The sequence below is a fragment of the Macaca mulatta genome, chromosome 2, assembly GCF_049350105.2.
Source record: "Macaca mulatta isolate MMU2019108-1 chromosome 2, T2T-MMU8v2.0, whole genome shotgun sequence".
NCBI lineage: Eukaryota > Metazoa > Chordata > Mammalia > Primates > Cercopithecidae > Macaca > Macaca mulatta.
The window spans coordinates 117901253-117916367 of record NC_133407.1 but is presented as its reverse complement, the minus strand read 5'-3'; the positions used below and the strand labels follow the sequence as shown (position 1 = coordinate 117916367).

General features: G+C 43.0%; 1 protein-coding gene across 5 annotated transcripts in view; it reads right to left on the bottom strand.

The window, feature by feature from the left end:
* CACNA2D3 (calcium voltage-gated channel auxiliary subunit alpha2delta 3) overlaps positions 1-15115 on the bottom strand; it is a 941064-nt gene that overhangs the window by 729810 nt on the left and 196139 nt on the right. For all 5 annotated transcript variants that reach the window (XM_015130679.3, XM_077993170.1, XM_015130680.3 and 2 more), the window contains exon 3: positions 13471-13587. In XM_015130679.3, coding sequence (XP_014986165.1) covers positions 13471-13587 — 117 coding nt within the window. The remainder of the gene's footprint in view (positions 1-13470; positions 13588-15115) is intronic.

The window sequence follows — 15115 nt, the reverse complement described above, 5'->3', positions numbered from 1 at the left end:
AAGTAATTCCCATGGCTGGCCTTCTTAAATTGCTGGGGCCAATGAAGCAGGCTAAGGGAGCGTGCTTGGAGGTCACCACCATTGCTGAAAGTAAGCAAAATTATGCACTGTCTCCTTATAACTACCTTCAGAGAGGTGAGACCCAATGGAACACAAGCTCGGAGAATTAACAGGTGACTATCCCCCTTGGGCTGGCTCCTAGGAGGTCCCCTCCACCCACGAAGTGTCCAAATGTCGGGGGAGATTCCCTAAACAGGACAATCCTGAACTGGTCTGCTAAATGTAGCTGAAAATTAAAAAGCAGGCTCTTTGCTTCCATTAAACACAGGCTTCTCAGGCTTTCTCCCAGCACAATAGAGGTGGCTGCACTTCCCAGCACCCTCCTCCTGAGTGCTGCCCGGGGGCTTCACTCTCAGTGGGCTGTACAAAAGATTTGTGCTCTCCAGTCTCCAGAGCGCATTTGGCTGGAAGAGAGGAACAGGCAACAAAGGAGCCATCACAGGGCACCGCAGCCTATGATCACTGAGAAGGCGACATACTTTCTAAGGGTGGGCAGGTGCATATAAATCAATACCCAGAGAAAAGTAGGGAACATGGCAGCTTTTCCCCAGACACAAAGGGAAGGGGAGGCGGCCAATGAGCAGTGTAGACACAGAAATGCAAACCCTGCCACCGCTTCCTGTATTCTTAAAATGACACCCGAACTCTTCCAGTGAACGCCCAGCACCCACCAAGTCAGGTGTGTGAACTGCTCGGGGAAACTTGGGGAGCAGAGTTAAATGGACCAACCACTGGCCTGGGAAGTGGTGAGGGAGACATTCAAATAAACACATGAAATCGATCGCCTCTATCCCACCACACCACAGGGCCCTCACAGCATAGTCGGGGGGAACCCCTTGTCTTGCTCTCTCCTCTCCAAACTCTCTCTCCACTCCATCCTCCTCTCAATGCCTTCAACCGATCCCACATTCTACTTCCTCTCCAGCTTCACACGTGCTGTTCCTTCTGCTTCTGCCACCTCTCAGGACCTGGTTTGGCTTCACTCCCTGGGTTCTCTGGGTGGCATGGCCAGGACTCCCGATTTCAAAGCCTTCCTGTCTCCCTTAATAGCATATAAACTTCATGTGGGGAGGGAGCCAGCTGTAAATCTAGATCTTAACAGTAGCCAACCCGTAGACCCCAGGCTGATACAACTTACAGCCCACAAAGCAGACAGGTGGTCAAGGAAAGACAGGGCAGGTGAGGGGAGCATGCTTCCCCACCCACACACTGGCCTTGGACGAATGAAGGTAGCTCAGGACAGGAAGAGAAGACACATAAATTGCACCCCTACTCTCAAGCTTTTATTTCTCCTCTTTGAAATGACAGGAATTCTCAAAGAAATAAGCACTTCATCCCACTCCCGACAGGCATTAGTTCAAAGCATCACTCCCCCATCCAATTCCCAGCTGTGGTTACCAGATAAATCAGAGAACCTGAACTTGATTTACACATTGGATGTGTTTCAAAGTGGCATATAAGTAAGTACACATGCATGCTCACGTGTCCTCTACATATGTGAATTATATCTCAGTAAAGCTGCTTAAAAATTGCAAGGGTAGCTGGATGCCATGTTTCAAGGTTGTGCCAATAATAAGATAACTGCTTTTTAAATGCTAACAACTCAGTTATTAAGACAAGTTGTACACATGACAAACATCAGAGAGGAGATGTGAGAATCTAATTTAAAATCATTGACTATGCAAATGTGAAATTTCAAAATATGTAAATGCACCACACTGTGATAAAAAGGAAGGATACATGGGGCTAATTTCTTCCTGTTAATTCTGCTAAAATAACTCCTTTATTGTCCCATTCCTGCCATGGTGAGCTCTTTGTGCGGTTGTTGATGAAGGCTTAATGCTCTTTTTTCTAGAACGAAGTTTAATGAATTTTTTTTCTATAAGGTGCCTGCGCAAAGAGATAAGTGCCACATATTCAAATGTAGCCACTTTGAGCATTTTTCATCCCCTTCTCCACGTGACCAATACTGTCTCAGTCCATGCTACAGGAAAGTGTATGCTGGGGACCAGGGCGAATTGAGGGAGGGAGGGGATAGCTCTGATTTTTGTTTGTCGATTCTATGAATGGGACCAGACTGGGAATTATTTACATGAATCAAACCTTTTTGAGATTGGGAGAAAACATACAACAAAACAAATAGAACTTTTTATAGGTGAGGGCTGAACAAGAGCTAAACATCCTCAAATGTTAAAGGTGAAGAAAATCTCAGTCTCATTTGATAGTTCAGGAACTTTAAAAAAGAAAGATTCCACGTCCCCTTATAATGCATACTCTTACCTTAAACCTTTAAATGGTCTTTCCCCTGCACCCAGCCAAGAATTTTTAAAATCCAATTTCACAAGTATCACTTAAATGAGATAATATATATGCAAAGCATAGCAAAGTGGTTTGGCAAGCAAGAAGCACTCAGTAATGTGATGATCATGATGACAACAGAGATGATATCAATGATGAAAACAATGGCAACGACTCCAGCTGGCTTTCTGTGGGGGAATTATGAAAGCTATAAGTATGCTGCCTACTTCACATACACAAAGACTCTGCTAACCCTAATCTGACGAACGCAGGGGTTGCAAAATCAATGTTCCTCAGGGCCGGAGTAGCAAATAAACGACTAGGGAGCTGCATGGAAATCAACCAACAGAGACATTCATGCTGATGTTGATTGCTGTTCTATGGACATGGGGGCCCAGGATGGCTACACGTCTCCATTTTCCAAGCTTTAAATCTGGATATTTTAATATCACTACATATGTTTATATGTGATTTCATTTTTTCCCCTTAAAGCCCACACAGACCAAGTAAAAGGTATCTACAACCAGGATTGACCTGGGGGACACAGGTTTACAATTCTGATGTGATTAATTCTTTTTTATTTCCCCATCTCCAATGATGAAATTCCCATGAGAATGAATGCTCATGTGTCAACCTCCAACCCCCACACTCCTGCCAACCCCCTCCATTACGAACACGTGTGTACCCAACATACTTCCCTAGAATAAAATCATCTCTACCACATCTGGTCTCAGAGGCCAACCCTAATTCCCCCATGTGGACCACAGCAAGCCTGATGCACTGTCCCCAGACCATGGCCACAGTGACTGCAATGACAGACTCCCAGCACACCAAGGGAATGGATCCACTGAGCCCTTTGAAGGGAAGTCCTCTTGCAGACAGGCTGCCTGGCTCAAAAGGCATCCTAACAGAGGCCACCCACTGGCTGGCCAAGAGGCTGCCTGGAGGGCTCCACTCCCCTATGAGTCTGACTGTGCTCCAGTCAGACTGGAGCTGCTGCCATCATCTCTATGCAGCTGGTATCCATCTATTCATGGCTGGGTAAAAGTGCTGAGAACCAGAATCTTTGCCCAGCCTGGAGTTTTCACTAAGGCAATTCCTGCATTAGTCAAATCAGGGTCGCAACCTGGGCTAGGGTTAGCAGTCTTTGAGTGTCTGCAGAGACACCTGCTTGAGGTAGGAAGACTCCTGCTCATTGGCTGGAGTGGGGCTGTCTATGAGCAACTCCCAACTGTGACCTGGATGAGGAGTCTGCTTTCAACATCCATCATGGGCTTTGCAGAGATCCTAGAGAAGTTCCTCTCTATAAATCCCATCAAACAGCCTTACAGCCTCACGAAATGCTCCAGAGTCACTGGATGCAGTGAGGGGAGGCTCTCTAAGTATATTCCCAAGGATCTGATTTTCCTTCCCAAGTGACACCACACACACACACACACACACACACACACACACACACACACAAATCAATTAAAAAGCACACAAGAACAAAAAATCCACATTTACCCCTGATAGTACAAAGCATTGCATGTTCATCTATTCAGGCTGCCAGTAAGCCTGGGATGTGCAATAAATGACACCCCAGCTGATTTTTAACAAAGATTCTGATTACTCGCAAGCGCTGTCATCTCTCCACTAAATGCAGTGTCAATGAAACGCCAATGAATTCCCAACTATCTTTTCATTTTCCCCTCATAACCTAATTTAGAAAATGTAAATAATCTCACTCTGTTTGCAGGACCAGCTGCTCCTCACCTCCATATGGGAAACTGAGTAAAGACCAAAAAAGTACAACCAATGCCACCAACACATCCCTAGTTAAATAGACTAAATATGCATTCAAAATATTTCTGAAACCCTTTAATTTGTTGCTGGTAATTTATAAAATTACAGACAGTGGTCTTCTATTATCATTATTATTATTATTATTATGGCTTTCTTCTATCATTTGGATCTATTGATGGTGACGCATCAGTAATTCACCCACCGTAATTTCCTCCCACCCACAAACCTTTTAAGATTGCTTTTGCCTGGTCTGAGTATAAATTAAGTGGCATTGTTTTCTACCTGGCCTGGTGTAGAACACCAACAACATAACACTCTGAAAAATCAGAACTGGGACCAACATCTTGGTGCCACACTGCTGTGCCAGGTTCATTCGCTTGGAGCCAACAGTGGAGGATTCTGGAAAGCCCATGAATCCCACAATTGCTTTGCAGTTGGGCTCGAATACTTGGCTTTTCGCCTTTATCACTCAGGAGTTCTCTGGCCAAAGGGAAGCGGTGTAGCCCATACCACCCATATCACTCTCACTTTAAGTTATCCTGACCCCAGGACAAAGGCCTGTGAGTCAATCCACAAACATTTACTGAGCACATAACTATAGTATGAAGCACTGTAGTAGGCACTGGGGCCAGAGTAAAGGCAAGTTGGGACAAGAAAAGAAATAGTACAGTTAAACAAGGGGAAAGGGTATTACTAGGCAGTGTACGAAAATAAAAAATAGAAATGAAGAAGAAATGGCTAATACACATGTAAAAAGATGGTCAACTTAACTACATAGTACCTTTCAGAAAAGTCAATCAAAGTGACCCTGGTGCTCAATCTGGGTGCTCAGACAATGAGCCAGCTGGGAACAGGGCCCTTTCCCAGTGAGAGGGGCTGCACCAAGCTCCAATTCTCTTGCAACTCCTGACTTTCTCCCTCAGTAACTGAAACACCTTGCGCACCACAGTCCCCGGGTACTGAACCACCAATGCTCCCAGCCGATTCCTCCAAACAGCTGGCACCCCAAAGCCAGGCAGCGTAGTGCTAGTTAGCCTGTCCCTCCTCCCCAGGACTGTTCCTATCATACAGTCCAGAAAGGGAGGAGAAAGGAAGGGCCCCTCCGAGCACGTCCAGCAGAGTGCCTCTACCCACATTCCTCTCTGTGGGAGGATGGCGATCAGCACCTGGGCCATCTCTCTGTTTTGGCAAGCCCATGTTCTGTGTGACATGGTGTAATTTCCTCAAACCCTGGTGCAAGGCAGATGAGGAGCCAGAGGGACCCACTGTGCCAAACAGTGAGTAATTAAAGAAAAAACAACTTGAGGCCAGGCATGGTGGCTCACGCCTGTAATCCCAGCACTTTGGGAGGCTGAGGTGGGCAGATCACCTGAGGTCAGGAGTTCGAGAGCGGCCCGGCAAACATGGTGAAATCCCATCTGTACTAAAAATACAAAAATTAGCCAGGTGTGGTGGCAGATGCCCGTAATCCCAGCTACTCAGGAGGCTGAGGCAGGAGAGTTGCTTGAACCCGGTAGGCGGAGGTTGCAGTGAGCCAAGATTGGGCCACTGCACTCTAGCCTGGGCAACAAGAGTGAAACTGCATCTCAAAACAAACAAACAAACAACAACAATAAAAATCTTGAGATACAATAGTTGGCCAAAAGACTAATAATAGTCAAATACTAGGGAGGACAATGTGGAACTAGTTCCCCTCCAACCACACAGGTGGGAACATAGGCAGGCATAGCACTGTCTGTAGGACAATCTGGCAAGATACACCCAAAGTCTTAATTTCACTTCTAGGAATACATCCTAATAAATGCATCAAATAAATGGACAAAAGTTTCTTTGCAAGAGAGTTTATCAAATTATTGCTTATAACAGTGAAGCACTACAGATGCCATCAATGTTCACTAAGAGAGATCTGTTTGATTGGAACATCCAGAAAGCAGTTGTGAAAAATAATAGAAATCTATATTCATTGACATGTTCCCAACATGTAATTTTTTAAAAAGCTTGTTACAAGAAAGAATAATCCGATGTTTTAAAAGTTTATATATACCCACATATATCTATATACTCATGCACAAATAGAAAAAAAAAAAACCTGTAGGGACAGAAACTAAGATGCTGAAAAACAAAGGTATTGACAGACATTAAGTACCATCTGATACTTACTTCTTCATGCTGTGATCTTTTCTTTCCCCCTTTTCATTTTCTGCACACTCTTTTTTCTTTTATGATGAATATGTATTACTTTTATAACAAGTAAGAACAAAAAGCATTAAAAAACACATGGGTGCTTCTATGGTAGACATAGAAAACACAAAACTAAGACTTCCATAAAGCTCTACAAATGGAAAGCGTTTAGTCCAATTATTTGGGAAAGAAACAAATTACCATGAAGTTGAGGAGGGTTTGATGCAACGGTTCTACCCGCAAAGGAGAATGCTTTCTACAGGCCAACACCCCCAGAATAAGCAGGAAAGTCACGATATGGTCCACCAAGTCAAGCCAACTTTGAAGATGTGAGGCTGATAGAAAACTGAGAGCTTGAGAAGAGAAGACATGAAACTGCACTTACAAGTTGTCCAGCAGTTCCCCTTCCTTCCCTTATATACGCTTATATACTGGTAAGCGTATACCCCCAAGGGGGTGGACAAGTTGCTTCCTCTCAACGTGGGAGGGAGAGCAGTCTTCTGGGCCTAGCTGTGAGGCTCAGGTTGGCTCAAACTGAAGCATGTTAGCGGAAACCCCAGGCCCCTTTGGGGTGAAACCCACGCAGACCACGCAGTTCCATGTGGTTTTGTTCTCAGCCATTAACCAAAGATGGTTCGCTGACCTCATCAAAACCGGTGAATGCAGACTGTTGCTCTTTTTTAAGATTCTTCTGGTTTGAGGTTTCTGCTCTAAATTTCCTTACATATATATGTACGATTTTGCAAGCAACCCAGTTTACCAAAAAAAGGGAACAAATAGACCACAAGATACATCAACATAAAAAATTAATAGTCTCCTCCCTCTATCTGCGACTCAAAATAGAAAACATTATTTTTTTCTGAAACAAATGTACTGCTCTTTCAAAGTACAAGCCTTGAAATTCTGAGATGAGATCAGAAATGAAAACAAGACAGAAAACAAAAATCTTTTAGATCTATACAGCCATATATACCTCCACTGCCTGAGAACTTAAAGTGATCCTGGCACTGTTAGGCTATATTCAGTTCCTAAAACCTCCAAAACTTGTTTTGGACTTAACATGTAAAGAAAAGAATCAGTTCTGTCTTAAGAACCTTTCCTTAACTTTGAAATGGATAAACAGAATCAATTATTTCATTTCCAATGTAATCCTTTTGAAAGTATGCCTCAAACACAATTTTCACAATGTCTATAGATCAGATGAGTTTTTAAACCAGAAGTATTCATATAGTCCCTATAGATATTAATTCCTTATACAGCTTATATTTTGGGGATGGAGTATGCTTTACTTGGGCGCATCCTGGTTTTCATGCCTCACTGTATATATTTCCATAAAACTGATGTATGTTATAGTCATACGTACGTAGACAGGCGCCAGTCAAAAAACATCTCAAGAAAGTTGCTTTAATAGTACCCTCTAGCTTTTTGGAAGATTGGCGTAAATCTCTTCTGCAGAGAGAAAAATCCATTTTTCTGAGAAGGTAAATGTTTATTAAATGCAAATACTGATATTCGTTTCCTAGGAAAAATGTCTTGCTGCATGTGGAATTTCTTGATAAAAAGCTTTCAAGTCCCAGGTTTCTCCAGATAAACCCCTATCGGTGAACTGATGCGTGAATGCACTGAAATTGAATTACTGTACAACAGCAATTACTTTCCACAGTACAGCTATAATGGGAATCAGTTCCACAATGAACAGCAGGTAACTATAGGAAAGGGGGAAAATTTAATATAAAATCTAGTCTCCTTTAGCTCTTCCCAACGAGCAAAGGTATTTATTTTTAAGCAAAACACTCTTTTCGAGGGCCTGATTTATCATTTTATCAATGTAAATCAAAAAAATAAGTGAAACAAGATTAAGCTTATTTACAGGTGTGAGTTTCTGGGTGCTTTCAAAATTTATTAAATATCTTACCCAAGGTTTGAAAACAATTGGCTCATCATGGAGTGGGTCTAGCTACAACTTGTGTTTTCTATCTCTTCACATTCCCCAGAAGAGTTCATTCTTTTAGACACGTCTAATTAATTGTAACGTTTTGCTTGAAATGCTACCACAACAGATACTATCCTATAATCCCCCCAGTGCCCCTTCCCTCTCTGAAACCTGTTGAAGTTTGTGGAGGTCTGAAGTCTGCATAGCCTGACATCTAAGGTCCTCTGAATCAGCGTCTGGCCCTGAAACCAGGAACACCTGGGAAAACAGGAGGACGTCCTAAGTCCAGCTCAAATCAGTGTGATGAAGGCAGTGCCCACCCCAGAGCTGTTCGGTGCAACCAAAGGCAAAATCCACTCTGAGGAATTCACCTTTAGAAAACCATCCTGGAGAATACTAGTATAAAATTATAAATTCACCAAAGTCCTTTTTCTTATTTCCTGGTTTACTTGCTTTTCTCTTGTGCTGCTCATCTCAGTGATACAAACCGCACCAAAATTACAGGATCATGACATCCCCCTGGCTGTGATGGAATTGGTCCTCAAAGTATATCCTTACAATCAGAGATATCCGTGGCTACGCAGTTACTTCCTACAGATTCTCTTCCCATTTGGCTGTGCCTGCTCAGAGTTCCCTGGAGCCCCAAATGACGCTTCCAGTTGATCGATAGTTTGTGATACTCCCCATGAAGGGCCGAATTTGAAAGACAAAGGAAAGGCTGGGGGCAGCCTGTCCATATAACCAAGGTCATGCAATATAACCCTTCTGCCTTCTCCTTCCCCTCAAATCAGGGTCCATTTCTCAACAACAGCAACTCAGGAGAAAGGGGAGTGGTGTCTCCCCTTTGCCTTCCATCAATATCAAAGATGAGCTCTGACTTGTGACACAGACAAGCATTTCCAGGTGTCACTTAGGAATGGGCTGATGGGAATCCACAGTTGGCAGAGGACTGGTCCATACCCTTCCCTCCACGTCCACCATGTGAGATCTCTCCCTTGAAATGCTGATGAACTAAAAGCAAATGGACTCCATTTCTTGTCCATTCATAGGGACTTAAAACTTGACAAATTGCTTAGCAATATTAATTGAGGGCTTGGTAGCATAAATATGTCTGAACAATGAAGGTGAGAGATGGTGCCTAGGGCACAACTGCTATACACAAAAGCAAGCAGGCGCATGGCCGTATCAAATAACCTGTGTGGGTGTGAAAAAATTACTTAAACCACCAATGGCATTAAAAAGAGTTAGAAAATATTAGTTAAGAAATGCTACCATAATGATGGCATCATTATGTTAATGGAAATTACTGAAGCTAAGGTTATTTATAATTTGCTAGCCTGAAAAAAAAGTTACATATAGTCCATTACCAATGAGATGACAGGGGTTATGTAATGGGCAGGCCACTTTAGGTTTCACATTTACTTCAGACATCTGACGGGGAGAAAATAGGACTTTCTGTGATAGGATAATTGCATAGTGGAGAGTAATTCAAATAGGAGATGAGGATGATAAAATCACTCTGATTCAACTAATCACTGGGAAAAGTGATGGAGGAAAATGATGAAATCAAGCCAGAAGAGACAGAGAAAGAGATCAACATTGTTTAACAGGCAGGAGATGACAGGCTACATTAAAGGATGGGGTTACTGTAGTACTCCATTTCTTCCCCCCCAGTACTAACTGAACCTACTTTCACAGACTACAGGTGTTCTTATTGCAGTTTCCTAAATTGCTACTGCCAGACTCATAAATATTTTATATACATCAATGGAAATGTTAATAAATCAGGGTTGTTTGTGAACCAGGTTTCTCTTACACATGTCCCTCAAGTCACCACTGATTCACACTAGGAAATACAAGGTGGGGCACCTGAACCTGGGACCCAACTCCAACTGCTTGGGAAGTGGGAGGGGGGCTTGGAAATGGAAGATTCCTAGGTGTGGAGCATCAGAGTGATAGGGCCAAACCTAAAATCTATTCTGTTCCTGAGCGATTAGAAAAGAGGGGGGTGGGGGCCCAGCACGGTGGTTCACGCCTGTAATCCCAGCACTTTGGGAGGCTGAGGCGGGCAGATCACAAGGTCAGGAGATAGAGACCATCCTGGTTAACACAGTGAAACCAAAAATACAAAAAATTAGCCAGGCGTGGTGGTGGTGCCTGCAGTCCCAGTGACTTGGGAGGCTGAGGCAGGAGAATGGCATGAATCCGGGAGGCAGAGCTTGCAGTAAGCTGAGATCGCACCACTGCACTCCAGCCTGGGCGACAGAGCAAGACTCTGTCTCAAAAAAAAAGAAATCAAAAAGAAAAAGAAAAAAGAAAAGAGGGGGGTGGAGTCACTGTCAGGTGGGTGGCATGGGAAAGGACCTCACCTTGTTTCACAGTGGTGCATTCCAGTGCAAGGCTACAAATAATGACTCCCCTGCAAACCCATGGGCAAATTTGGACCTGAGGTCTTTGCTCTTCAAATGTTCACAAATCTCACAGGCAAACAGCAACTTTTCCTAATGGAGAATCAAGGTATCATTAAAATATGAAAAAAGTCACACTCACTGCTCCCCTGGCCTCCAAAGGGATATCTCATTCCAAATGGCATATGGGTCTTGACTGTTAACAAGAGAGCCACATGGCTCACAGTGAGGACCAGGCCCATCTCTACTGTCCCCAGACTAAACCCCTATGTGACATACAAACTCTCTTTAAAGACGGGCATGGGGAAATCCACGTAACACTGGACCAATTAACCAAGATGTTACAGGCTTGAGCATCAAGCGTGATTACAGAAGGCCTGTGCATTTATTTTAAAATACATAGAATACGCATTGCAAGGAATCTGGCTGCCTTTATCCTGGGAACATTTCAATTTAAACAGAGCAACTTATTTTTTCTTCTCAAAGGAACTACACCCACCATATCAAATTGTCTTTTTTTTTTTTAACTTCACTAATTTAACACAAAAAGGTTTTAAAATTAGGCAATACGAAGATGCTAAACCCAGTTCATGTTCCCTCCTGTCATCATCCAGGTGCTTCCTGAAGCTCCAAGACTACCTCCTATCAGATGTTCACAGGTTGGAAGGCCCTTTAACCAGCTGTAACAGCAAACATTTACAGAACATTTACTGTTTTCCAGACACTGAGCTAAATAAACACCTTACATAAATACAGAGGTGCTGCAACCCCACCACCTAGGTGTAAAAATTAACTCTGCTGAGCCTTGCCCATGTGACCTGGGCAAATGACTTCATCCTGTCAAGCCTGTTTGGTCATTTCTAAGACAACGATAACAACAGTGTCTCACTCCTAGTGTTGATGCAAGAATGAGATGATACACATAAAGTGATTAGCACAGGGGCTGGTGCATCTGAACTCAATAAACGTAAGCATGTATTTATTACATCATTGACTTCTCCTAATGCCGCCAGGCTGATAAATGAGGAAAAAGAGATTCACAGGGGTTACTCAGCTTTGCTCACTGGTCTCCCATCTTGGGGCAGAACTGAGATTCGGGACAGTTCCACTACTTCCAGAGCCCATGTCTCACTGACCACACGGACCCACTGCCTCAAGGAGGTGAGGTCTAGGTTCTGGTGCTGGCCGGACCTCTGTGTCATGGCAGCATGCTGCATGGCCCCCTCCTCCCGCCCCTCCCAATGCTCCCCTAATTCCAGACACCAGGGCTACTTTGTCAATTGTGGAAGCAGAACCTAAAGATATTTATGCCTTTTTCTCCTCTAAAATTCTGTGATTCACAAAGAAATGCAAGCTAAAACAATATGTCCCCCTCTCAAATTGACAATGCTGTTACCAGTATTTTTTTTTTTTTTTTTGCAAGGATTTCAGAGAATAAGCACGTGCACACCATTCCCGCTGGAGCAGCTGTGAATTGGCACAACCTTATCTGGACAGAAATGCTTTCATATGCATAAAGAACCTTGAAGATTGTTTCTGAGCCTCTGAACTGTCTTCTGTGTTCTGGAATTCACATTAAGGAAATACACATACACTCCAGGATACTGAAGGCAAGGAGGCAGAAAAGAATGTGAACTCTGGGGTTATTATGGCTGGAGCTCTCTCTCACTCCTCACGTGACCTTGGAGAAGCTACTCAATGTCTTCCTCTCAGACTCCTCTTTTATAAAATGGGGATAACAGTAATACACATCATGGAGGTGTTACAAGGATAATATAAGTGAGTACATATATAGTCCTTAAAGGAACAGTTCACACGTAGTAGGTGCTCGGTTGGTTGGTCCATTGTGAATATACAAGAAGATTCACTGCAGCATTATTTACGTCAAAACGTGCAAGCAAGCCAGAGCTGGTGGTACATACCTGTAGCCCCAGCTACTCAGGAGACTGAGGTGGGAGGATCACTAGAGTCCAGGAGTTTGAGACCAGCCTGGGCAACATAGCAAGACCACATCTCTTAAATAAAAACTTTTTTTTTTTTTTTTGAGCCAGAGTCTCACACTGTCACCCAGGCTGGAGTGCAGTGGCGTGATCTTGGCTCACTGCAACCTCCGCCTCCTGGGTTCAAGCAATTCTCCTGCCTCAGCCTCCCAAGTAGCTAGGATTACAGGCACCCACCAACACACCTGGCTAATTTTTATATTTTTGGTAGAGACTGGGTTTCACCATGTTGGCCAGGCTGGTCATGAACTCCTGACCTCAGATGATCTGCCTGCGTCGGCCTCCCAAAGTGCTGGGATTACCCATGTGAGCCACCGCGCCCGGCCAATAAAAACTTTCAAATAACTCAGACATCCAAATATATAGGAACAGTTATACCAATTATGACACACTCATAGATTGAAATGTTATGCAACCATTTGAGAAAATCACTAAACACAGTGATACAAGAAAACGCTCAGACTAGAGCTTAGTTGAACCCTAGTGTACCTCTGAATGGTTTTTGGTCATTAGTGTACGCATCACACAGTTATAGGCCCATGCTGTACGGCTGTACAATTAGTGGCAACTTGGCTAAAGGCATAAATTTGTCAGAATAAAACTGGCACAGGAACTCTCTATGAAAAGGGCAGTTTTTGCCCCTAGTGACTGCTTTTTCTGGCTAACCAGACTGTAAAAATAAAAGTATTTACGTAATAGATGAGTGAGTCAACTTTTATCTTTGAGAGATTGGTTCATCAATGCCATCCCCTGAAGCTGCCTTTGTGTCTTCAGGCGATACAGGGCACAAACCAGAGGCACTTACCCTGACTGCCTCAGACTTCTTGTGAAACATCTCTTCCATGTTCTTTGCCAGCTTCTTTACCAGTTGGAGGCCATCGATTTCTTCTATGGCAACGTCTTTCTCATACTCTTTGTATTTCTGTAAGAAGAGAGGGCAACGTTCAAGACACGTGACGTAAAACACACCTGTGATTTCACCCATGGTTGACTCAAATTCTCAATAAAGACAATTTTTCATTTAAAACCCATCACATACCCTGGTAGTTTATCTGTTTAAATGTGCAGATCTCAAAGTGATCCCTGTGGGTCCCTCAGACCCTTTCAGGGTCCAAGAAGACCTCATTTTTCCAACAGCATGTCTACGTGAAGCCAGATTTTCTTCAGCAACCAATCACAAGAGATTGAACACAGAAGCAGATAACGGAATACACTTATTTCCTCTTAAGTCAAATATTAAAGAGATTTGCAAAACGAAAAACAGCCACTCCTCTAATTTTTTTATTCTGGAAAGTATTGTTATTTTCCATAAAATATATAATAATATATACGTTAGCATGTAATGAGTTTTTTTATCCTTGTATTAATCACTTTTTGAATTTCTTGGTTTTAATTTCTAATATGGTAAACATCAATAGATATAAGTAACCCACATAAACAGAAGCTCTCAGGGGGTCCTCAGGACTCTATAAGAGTGTAAAGGGGTCCTGAGACCCAAAAATTGGTTTAACTAAATATTTAATTTTGTTCCTAGTGGAAGCAAATATTGTTTATTAATAGGAACCTTCCAAATGAAGTTTATAACACTTTTAATGTCAACATGAATGCATGACATTTACTTGGTTATCAAAGAGCTGGAGAATTAAAGATGCTGGGGAAGATATATTTACTCTTATTTGTGGGGAAACTCTGAATCAGTTTACTAATTTCTCACCCCAAGCTCTTACCCAGGGAAATTAAGGGGCTCCACATCTTATCTCGGCTCTAGGGACCTTAAGAGTTAGTTGTGAAAACGAAAATGTGTTACATTTTAATGGCAGAATAATTTTTGAGATATAAATTTATATTTTCTCTCCATTCATTCCTCCCATCCTATACCTTCAAAATGTAAACAGGAAGGCTCAGTTTCTCCTTGACTCAAGGATGGGTGTGGGGGTGTGTGTGTGTGTGTGTGTGTGTGTGTGTGTGTCACAAAACACTTCCCTTCCTTGCTCAAATGTCCAAGTCTTTTGAGGCAGTAATACTGGGTATCCTGAAATGAGATTACTGTTTGAGGACAAAGGGAGGAACTCTAAGGAAAGCAACGAATATAAAGAGAGAATTCCTCAGATCTTTAAACTAAAACAAAATCCTTAGAGCCTGGAGATGAGGCTGGAGGCATCTGGCCATGTGTTTTAGGAGCAGCAAGATACCCCTCTCTCATCCTGGGCAACCTAGTGAGACCCAGTCTCTACAGATATTTTTGTTTGTTTTTAATTAGCTAGGTATGGTGGCACATGCCTACAGTCCCACTACTTGGTGAGCTGAAGTGGAAGGATTGTTTGAGCCTGGGAAGTTAAGGCTTCAGTAAGCTATGATTATCCCACTGTACTCCAGCCTGGGTGACACAGTAAGGCCTTGTCTCAGTAAAAAAAAAAAACAAAGATACTCCTCTTACCCTTACAGGCAGG